Source organism: Platichthys flesus, chromosome 2 (genome assembly GCF_949316205.1).
Source record: "Platichthys flesus chromosome 2, fPlaFle2.1, whole genome shotgun sequence".
NCBI lineage: Eukaryota > Metazoa > Chordata > Actinopteri > Pleuronectiformes > Pleuronectidae > Platichthys > Platichthys flesus.
In genome coordinates this window covers 24221878-24232124 of record NC_084946.1, presented here as the reverse complement: position 1 = coordinate 24232124, position 10247 = coordinate 24221878, and the positions used below count along the sequence as shown (strand labels likewise).

Here is a 10247-nt window from a genome sequence, read left to right as displayed (position 1 = left end):
TGTGTGTGTGTGGGGGGTTGTCTCTGCCCTCTGGTAAAAAACTGTCCGTCCACATCACCATGATGAATGACTGGAGTTATGAATGAATATCCTGTTTGTGATAGTGTCTTGCTCTTCCAGAGAAGTTTTACAAATTTCCGTCCAGATACAGTTTATTTCATAGCTGTTGACAGAAGCTGTAAAAATCTGACCACGATGTTTTTAATGAAAGCCGAGGGCGACCGCAGAAAGCTTCTCCTTTGATGATACAAGGCCACACTGGCTCAGCAGCGGCTCGGGCACAAAGAAACAGTGAGAGCAGGATTTATTACAGCTCTCCTCTGTACACTGCTCTCCCCTGCCAGGACAAAGACTGGCCCCCTCACTGCTGCCATGGCTGCCGAAGCTTCAAAGCATCTTTTATTTTTTCAATAGAGTCTTTCACCCCCTTCGTACAATATGTTGGAGAACAGTTTTGTGAAAGGTTTCTGATCTGCTCAACATTTGCGTGAAAAGAAATGGCCTTCAAATATCAGATGAATGGTTTTACAAACTTTTACTTGATTCTACTTCACTGGCTCGATTCGTTTAATTCCACGATCAAGGTCTGAAAAGTTGGGATCAGTCAGTGCAGCTCCATTAGAATCGGTTGAATCACTTTCTCACGAAACAAGGTTTCCCATTATTTTAGCACAGCTCGGCAAAAAGGAGCCACAGAACAATAGACAATGATGGAAAGAAAGTCAGGAGGCGAAGAATGCCGCAGATCGTATCTTTATCGGTCGCCCCTGCGCTCGACACATTGAATTAACCACATTGTGCGACTCTTGAATCACCTTGTTCAAGGCGCTGCTCTGACAAAGCAGCACATTAATAACAGAAACCCACGGACTCAAGCTTCCACAAAACAGTCCAAGACAAAATATACGTTTTTAAATAAAAAGGAAAAGTTTACTCCAGTTCTCCTTTTACATAAATAAAGTACAAAATAGTAGTGGCAAAAATATTTACATTTTTGTGTTAAAATTAATGTGTAAATCGAAAATATACATAATTTAAAAAAAGCAGAGGGCAGGGTTGATCCTCTGAAGTGCAATAATATGAACAGCTTGTCCCTTTCGACTCAGAGAGGCGCAGTCTGCTGGCACGTCCGTCCCCCGGGTCACAGATGTTCTTCATCAGATAGGGACGGTTCCATTGAAGGAGCTGATGTTGACAAGACAAGACATTTGTGGTTATTCAAGCTTTTTGTAGCTTCACTTGTAGGCTGATTATTAACCTTCCTATTTGAACACTTTTAAAACAGAAAATCAACACGTAAACAATGTTTAAAAGGTATTTTGGACCGGTACCTGGGTGAGAAGGGCAATCTAAAGATTTTGGAACTGTAATAACTCCGGCTTCAGGTCTTCTCTGGTGTCATATGAGCTATGGTGTCACCAAATAAGGAATTTGAGTCAGAATTGTTGATTTAAATTATTGTTATGTTAAAATGTCAATAGTTAAAATGTATTTTATTTTGAATTGCATTCTTGATTAGTGTTCCACAGTGTTAGTGTTAGTCACTGCAGCTTTGAGAGCATACTTATTCTTCAAATTTAGTTGAACCTTGGTTTAATAAGGTGAAAAGCTTGCATATGAGTGTATAAGTAAAGAAAGGCATGATTAATGTTCGAGGGAAAGTCGATCTGGTTTAGAAATGTAGAATATCGAGCTGTTATTTTACTTCTAAAAGTCTGTTGCTCTCTGCACAGTTTCTGTCAAATGCAGGTCACATGGAAGTCAAACAAAAGGTTTTCACATAAAAGCCAATTTCTACATTGTTAATATGACAAGAGTTGGAAAGTAAGAATGTACAAGCGTGCTAAGATTTTCTTGTATTTCTCACTTTTAGTCTTACTTATATATTTTAGTTTATGCATTGGAGGAAATAACTGTGCTAACACGAGTTCTTACGTCACACCTGGTTATTATGTGTTAAAGGATTTCCTGTTGACTTCCCTCATTCCTCAGCACAAGTCTGGAAACACAGATGTCTAGATTTCCTTTTAGGGGTCATAAGCTAAAAAGCTGTGGAAAACTGGAAAAAGCTGAGCCTGCTGCAGAGCGACCTTGTGTTAACTCACTGCACGTTTGCTCAGAGAAATACGTTCTCATATTGAACTGTATGCAGAATATCAAAAGATGAAAGGAGCAGAAAAAAACTAACAGAAGGGTAAATAGAAAATAGTGTGACCCATGCATGAAAGAGGTTAGAACAAATAATTAAATCTCACCCTTTTTTCCTCTGAAGAAACTTGTGTAAACCGAACACAAGTATAGTTGCAACTGTTGAGAAAAGAAAATATTTAATGTATATTGTATTTCAAGTGCAATATTCAGCTAGAATGTGAATTCCAACCAGAAAAATAACACATTACCTAGTGAAACGCATACGACAGAGACGACAACTGGCGTATATCCTGAAAGACACAATCATAGTTAGACACAGAATAAAACCCACATCTTTGTTAGACCTGGAATTCAATAACTTACCAGTATCTGTGTAAGTATTCACACCCCCGTCGTGTTTGTCTGCAAATATAAAATCCTATTATTACTATGAACAATATTTAAAGTGCCATAACAGCAGGACTGTTCAAGTTACATCAAACACATCGTGAACACAGAAGAATGACTAAATGTATAAGTAATATACAACATATTTGAATTATTTAGATTTTTGTATTTAGTTTATAGGAAAAAAAATGGGTGTTTCAACCGATTTATCTCAGTTTGTCTGTGTTGGATCGATGAGGAGAAATATATTAACATATTAAATGGGTGAAGGACTGAGGAACTCACATAAAATATCAATATAAATCACAAGTCATAAATATGAGTGTTATCTTCCAGGTGGAAGACACAAAGCTACGGCCAGCAGACGGGTAGCTTAGCTTAGCATAAAGACTGGAAACAGAGGCAAACAGCTAGCCTGACAAAAAGGTCTCTGCCAGGAACTCACCAACTTCCCTGTGTCTCATCTCTAAACTGTACAAAACTCAAAGTATAGAAACACATTGAGCCATTTCATGTTGGGTTATTAGCATCACAAGCCTCCAGTGGTCATCTGGTAGCTGCGAGGGGGCAGGAAACAGTCTGACATTTAACCTGCTGTTCCACTGCAGCTACTTTTACTATCTCACTTCTGCCAGAACACAAATAGGCCCAATTCCCAAGTTAGCAAATCCTTATTTTTAGAGTCATGACATTAATTAGTTCAACTAATTGTGGACATGTCTTAAAAAGTGGAGGGAATAACTGTCCCCAAGTGTTGAGTCAGCAGTTTTCACTGATATTCATTTTCTTTCTGCTTTTAAATGTGACTCACTAAGTTTGAGTGTTACTTTATACATATCATACTGTCTAAAAATATAATATAATATAATATCTTGCATTCCAGGCAGGTTGTCATGCAAGTGAAATAACAAACTCTGTGTCTACCTCCAGATGACGTCGTTGTTGATGAAGCTCTGGTTGTAGAAGCTTCCTCTGTCAAAGCGCGTCTCACACCTAAGAACAGAAGCATCACAAGGAGTCTTAGTTCTGCACGAGTTTGGATCTAAAGTTTCCCCCCCAAGAAGCCATTTGTGAACTGTGTGCATCTATGCGTGTGGCTTGTTGGGGGACATGTTCCTGTACCTTGTGCTGTGGGTGAGACTCTTGCTGTCGCCCTGGTTGTTATACTTTTATCTCTGTGAGCTGTGGATATTGTCGATGAATCTGTGGAAGTGGACACTGACTTTTATTTCTCATAGTAACGAGGGGATTAAAGGGAGCGTTTAGAGTGTTTAACATAGAAATTAGTTTGAGTTTGAATGATCCTCAGTGTGTCGAACATTCCTCTACCTTGTGCTGTGGGCGCAGGACTTGGTGTTATTCTATCTCCTGTTGTCGCACCTATGAACGAGAAAACTGCTGAATTGATCTGGGTTTACAATAAGTGTCATATATCATCATTTATGAAGCTGCTGGGGGAGCATGCATGGGCAACGCATTTCATTTTACATGTGTGTGCCGCGGCTACACACCATACTTCATGTTACCGGTGTGTGTGGCAGTGTTAGGTGAAGGACAGGTTTGACCTGTGACCAATATAGACTGGAAATAAAGAAGGACGACATGTCTCCACTTCCTCCCAGTATCCAGAAATGAAGCCAAAATATCCCTGATACTAACGCTGACAATTGGAAGGGGGGAGGGGGGGAGCCACAGGATAGAGGTCCCGCTAATACACACACTCGACCAATCATGAGTCAGTTTCAGCTATCAATCATTCAATTTCAACCCATTTTTACCGCATTAAATTACCAATTAAACCAAACACACTGGAATTTGAGCAATCGAAGATACATCAGTGGGATAAGAACCAACTAAAATATTTTTCACATGTACTTTGTCCATCTTTATGAACAGTCCAAAGCCTCTGGGGAGAGCCGATGCATGACAGGTGAAAAGATAACATGTGCAAATATGTGATATTGCTTCAGAGAAGAGTTCACAGAGGGGATGGTGGTGTTTAAAGACGAGTGTGCACTTTTAATTAAAAACTATATATTACGGATAAAAAAAAGCTGCTTCTAACTTTTAGACACTCAAAGCTACACTGTAGAGTTGGTTGATAAAGCTGGTGTTGCCAGTCCTAGTTTGTTTCTACAGAGATTGGAAAGTTGTTACACCACATATCTGTGGTTTGACATGTTTCAGCCCAGCAGTAAGTTTTGTGACTGGTGCATTTCACTGCAGCACGAAACCTGCAGATCCTTGAATTATTATCACATTGTTCACAGTCTTTATATCTTGTGTTGTTTTTTTGTGTGTGTAAATAAACAAACTCTATCAGTGTGTGGCATATTGGGGACAAGAGTTGATTGACATGTAACTTGTGTCTTTCACACATACTTTCTCCTGATACCCATGCTAGGTAATACACTGTCATCTCTGTTCCCGCTGCAGTAAAAAGATTGAGTAAGAATATCTCAGTATTATACCATAAGGGAGGAAACAGACAAGGAGTCTATATGCATTAAGTTATGCGATGGTCTTCATTATCTTGTTGAGAGCTCGTCTTATCTCCAAGCGGAGACAGGATGTCAACTCCTGACCCTAAACATAAAGCATCTTTATCTCAAACTTTTCTCCAAGGCCTCTCCACCATGTGTCAACACTGAATCGACACTATGCACATTTAAAATAGCAGCTTCTCAAGGAGTTTGATGGCTCACTGACTTGGAATAGAGATAATCTTTCCTCTCTCATTCCCACGTCTCACCCTAAACGTCTGGTCCTACTCTGTGCAGCTTTGGTGAGCGGGTACGATCTCCAGTGTGAGAAGTAAATAACTGATCGGAAGTCACAGCTTCAATTGACAGTATCCTGGTTGAGCAAGTTCAAGAGTAAAACCAAACTGTAGATCAGTTAATAAGACTTAGAAGTTCTTAAAACCAGCGTAAATCTCCAATATTCCGCCAATTGTAACCACAGTTTGGTGGATTTGTTATTGACGCAGCTTTTCTGGCCCAGCGAAGCCGAGAATCATGGGTAATATCCAGCGTTCGGTTGTGTTTCAGTTCACTGAGGGTGACACAGCTCCATCTTTGTTTTGTCTCCACATGAACACCACGACATGCATGGCTCCTCAGATATCTATGATCATCCAGTCTGGTGTCGGTTATAATTGGCACAAATTCCCCCATGGTGAAAATAATGATGGTGACACCTGTTTAATGAGCTGGTTCCTGTCTCGTGTGGAGTGATTGTCAATCAGTGAAATTAATAGAAATCAGTGATGTGAAAATGGTCGGCAGTGTTTCTTAGTAAAGTGTGAAAACATACAGAACCACCTCATTGAAGACCCTCACTCTACAGTACACAGGACAAACTGTAATCTTTGGATTAATAAACACATGAAAGCAGTTTGGACTGACCTCTGCATTCAGGAGGCCCAGGAGAGTATCTACCACCATCACTGCACACGATGCTCTTGCTACCAACGAGGGTGAATCCTTCATTACAGGCAAACTCCACGATTTCTCCATATGTGGGTTCGTCTTGAGACGCCCACAGGCTTGTGCCATTGGCCACGGCAGCAGGGTGCTCACACGTTGCAACTGAGAAATAAACACATTCATATCACAATAGAGAAAGAAACGTAGAATAAACATTAGCTGTCGTATAAACTCTGCTCAAAAGAACAAAGAGTTCTACCAGGCAAATATGATTTGGCCCAGATGTGACCCAGAACCGTCATGAGTTCAAATCCACAAAACGTGCTTGGGCAGGTGTCTTGGCTCAGGCCTGGAGTGGACCAGCCCTTGAGCTGGGTTTTTATATCCAGTCAGGAGCTGGCCCAGATAAAAGGAATCAGTCCGCACCAGTATTGGCCCGTTGTGCCAAAGGACACCGGGCACCGGCCCAAGCCTGTTTAAAAGATCCTGCAACAGGGCCACTTCTGTCTGGGTCACATCCGTAGCCGACTGTTTACCATTTGGCTCCAATATGGATTTTTATAAATATTCAATATTAGTACTGGATACTTTCCAAGAACTAAATATCGCATGTCTTATTTATTGTTTCAAAAAACAAGACACATACTTTCACATTTGGCACTTCCCCTCCAGCCTGTAGCGTAGCACGTTTTGAAGCTCGATCCACTGATCTGGAATCTGAGGACAGACCAAGGAAAAAAGAAGCAGACCTGTTTATTTGATGAGCAGTTGATACTGTAGAGCCTTGATTTACTTATTCAACTGAAAGGTAATTCCAAGTCTGACACTATATTCAGTGTTCAGTCAAGCACCTCACATATCAACAACCCTCTGAGAGCCAAGTTTCTAATCAGAGAAGCTATGAAGTAAGACTTTCTGGAAAGCCTCTATTTGTCTTGCAGGATTTTTTTAAAATTTCTTTAGAGATCCAGCTCGACTCCATGTGTCTGATTGCCAGCAGCGTGAGGAGGTAGACGACTCCTCGAACATGAAAATCTACTTATGCTGCTTTCAGACCGATCAGGCTCATACAGGCCGTGTGAACACAGCAGGAAAACTCACAGAGAGCAAGTGATGGCAGACAAGGAACTGAGTGAAAAAGAGGAGCGGGTGATGGTTCTGATTTGTTTTGACCACTCCTCACTCACGCCATCTAAATCCACCAGTGTTGGGGCTTTTCACAGCAGGAGTTACCCGCCCTGCGTCCTGCCGGCTCCAGGAGCCAGCCCTTGTGTTCCAGACATGTTCCTGTTGTTTTGATCTCTTCTGACCCACATTATCTCCTGCTGTGTCTTTCATATATGAAACATTTTCATGTCTGAGCCCAGCTGACTCCTCTGTGTTGTCCCTGGAGCGTCTGGCTGGAGCGTCTGGCTGTTTAACACCTTTACATTTAATATAAGATGATTTAATATCACATGTAAGCCAGACACTAAATACCTCTCACATTTCTACTCACCCTTTCTCACATCTGACTTCTATTTCAGCTCCAAACAGAGTTCCCTCAGTGAGGTTGAAAGTCAAGTGAGGCTGAGGTTTGGGGGTACCGCAATCCTTCACTGTAAAATAATAAAACAAATATTACTAATGTCATTAGCCACACAACAACAGAGATTGTAGATGAAGTTATAAATCAAGTTAAAGACCGGGACTCACTTTTACACCTGAGATCCAGTTCGGTCCATTTCCCACCAGTGCAGCTCAGGACCCCGGAGCCAGTGTCGATAACGTATCCGTGAACACACTCCACGGTGGCAGTCGAGCCTTCTGGGAACTCATTCATGAGAAGGGCCTCATTTGACAAAACTATATGATCCCCCCCCTGAGGTTTGGGACAGTTGGCTAAAGGGAAAATCGAGAAGAGAGAAATTGACAACATTAAAAATTCAGGCATGACGATCCACCTTTGGTTAATCAAACAGAAAACATGATGATTATTGAATAAGTTCATAAATAAATGATAGTTTTGACATTATGCACCCTTCATGTGAGAAAAATGACCTGAGAATCTGATTTCCCTGTGTTTGATTTTGTGAATAACTACTTTGAAAATGAAAAGAAGTTTCTAGTTCTCAAGCTTCAAGTTGAATTATGTCATTTCCAAACGCATCTGTAAAACACAAGGTGGAACAAACGTGTGTTTCTCAGCTCCCTGTGGGCACATGCAAAACATTTAAAAGCAGCTGGTTTAAAGACATGGGCCATAATTATAAAGAACATTTAGGTGCCTGAGTTAAAATTATTTAAAAATAATAAAAAAAATAACATATGCATAATAACAAAAAAAAAATACAAAACCAAACTTTGTCTTTAGTAGAATGAACGCTTAGATAATCCCCCTTTATAAACAATGATAAATCATTGTTATGGTTATTAGCTCGTAAGAGAAAACCTTTGATTTCCAGTTTTAAATGTGTGAATCCATTAATGAACAGTTTCTCACTTTCAAGGAGGACTTCAGGTCTGGAGTTATAAATGTTGGAGTCATGTCAATGTTTAAAAATTGTGTTCTGCTGCAGTTTGATTGCTAGGTTTCAAACATGGCACCATAATCATTACTGAAGTGACTGATCATTACAATTTAAAAACCCTTTTGAAAGCTGGCAAGGAAAACATTAAGGAAAGATTATAGAGCTTCCCTTTGGAGAAATCTAAAATATTAAGTTTAATACATTTAATAAACATTATTATGTTTACTTAGAAATGTAAGCTGCAACATCCTTTCTTAATATTAGATCATTTTAAAGAGACATTCCTAAAAGTATAATGAGACCTGTATTTTGTGGCTTAAATATTATCTCCTCCAGTTTCAGCTCACGTCAGAAAAATATTCCCCCCAAAACAGAGTTACTTAAATCAACTTAAATGTAAAATAATTCATTATCAAATATAAGAATAATGGCCCTGACTCATATAGTAATTATTACTTACAGAAGCCTATAATAACTACTGCTGTTGATGCAACTTGTCTGTGCCATTACAAAGAGGGGGTACCCATGCAGTAGTGAAATACTACACGTGTACATTTTAAAGTGAAGTTACTATGAATTGCAGTACAAGTTTTTATTCTCCGTGTAAAGTCAACGGGTGAGTTGTAAACACGTGACCTGGTTGCTTGATAAAGACTATCTCACTGCTCCAGATGTTTCACTGACCTGCTGCCTTCAACACTAACAGCTGCATCACCACCAGCAGACACCTCCGCCGTCCACAGGTGTCCAGCAGGAAGTCCATGTCCTGCTGCGGAGGGAGACGGCCAGTAACACAGTGATCCTAGTCCCTTCGGTCCTGGTTACTCTTCATCGGAGGTGTGAGAGACGCGACGGTGAGTTTTTTTCAACGAACAAGCAGCGGGGCAGGTTCACTTTAATAGTCAGAGAGACAGGAAGTGAAACAGTCTCTTCACAATAAAAGCACACACACGCCCCACCCTTAAAGTGATGGTCCACTGTGATCCGCCTCCTAGTTACTGTTGTCTAGGATGTCCATCTATTTATCCACTGCTGTTTACCCCCCTCCCCCCCCCAACACACACACACCCCTCCATCAGCATAGTGCTGAGTAGATAATGAGTGAATTTTCAGTTTTGGGTGAACAGGTCTACTTATACTTTACGGGCAGCATATTTGTTCCACTATTTCACATTTCTCTATATAAAACATATGATATTATACAAGTAATTGGTCGGGATTTACTAACACATTTGTTCAAACCCGAGAGACAACAAATCGGGCCTCACCTGAACAGGCAGGGGTCCGATCCCTGGGTTTTCCCCGATTGCAGGCACAAGTATGGTAGAAAAAAAAATTAGACCGACAGAGCCTAATATTTTATTTATTAATTATACTTTCGCTTTATAAAGGGGCCTTTAATATAAAGGCGACCCACCAGCAAACCCTTAAAAACAATAAGCATATTTTATAATTTGCTGCTGCAGATGGTGTTCAAAAATATCCATCCATCCATCCGTCATAATCAAGTTTTATTTTGAAAAAACTAAAGAGGAAGTTCTCTTTTTAAACCTCAGCCACCTTGACAGCACAGTGTTAGAGAACAGAACCGAATTTTACAGTGAATAAAACTTATAGTTTTTGTGTTTACACATCGACATCAACAGTAAAAGTTAAAACATGTCAGTGTTGTTTTAACTTGTATTTAACAAACAGACTCAGTTAGTTTCACTGGTTCCTGCAGCTCAGTCGATTTCACCTCCTGCAACAGGAGATACTTTCACTACAGTCA

General features: G+C 40.2%; 1 protein-coding gene across 4 annotated transcripts; it reads right to left on the bottom strand.

The window, feature by feature from the left end:
* Positions 1–735: 735 nt before the first annotated feature.
* On the bottom strand, positions 736–9387 carry im:7151449 (complement decay-accelerating factor). Of its 4 annotated transcripts, XM_062407228.1 has the most exons (13): positions 9161–9387; positions 7662–7847; positions 7465–7564; positions 6613–6683; positions 5946–6128; positions 3868–3918; positions 3661–3741; positions 3463–3531; positions 2515–2553; positions 2400–2441; positions 2256–2307; positions 1332–1407; positions 736–1185 (listed from the first exon to the last, which is right to left on the bottom strand). In XM_062407228.1, exons 1-12 carry the CDS (start codon positions 9237–9239, stop codon positions 1350–1352), a joined length of 1011 nt encoding a protein of 336 aa, XP_062263212.1. In that variant the 5' UTR covers positions 9240–9387; the 3' UTR covers positions 736–1185; positions 1332–1349. The 4 variants fall into 4 exon arrangements, with proteins under 4 accessions (XP_062263212.1, XP_062263228.1, XP_062263221.1 ...); XM_062407244.1 differs by lacking the exon at positions 3661–3741 and having other exon boundaries at positions 9161–9386; XM_062407237.1 differs by lacking the exon at positions 1332–1407 and having other exon boundaries at positions 9161–9384.
* Between the last annotated feature and the right edge of the window lie 860 nt (positions 9388–10247).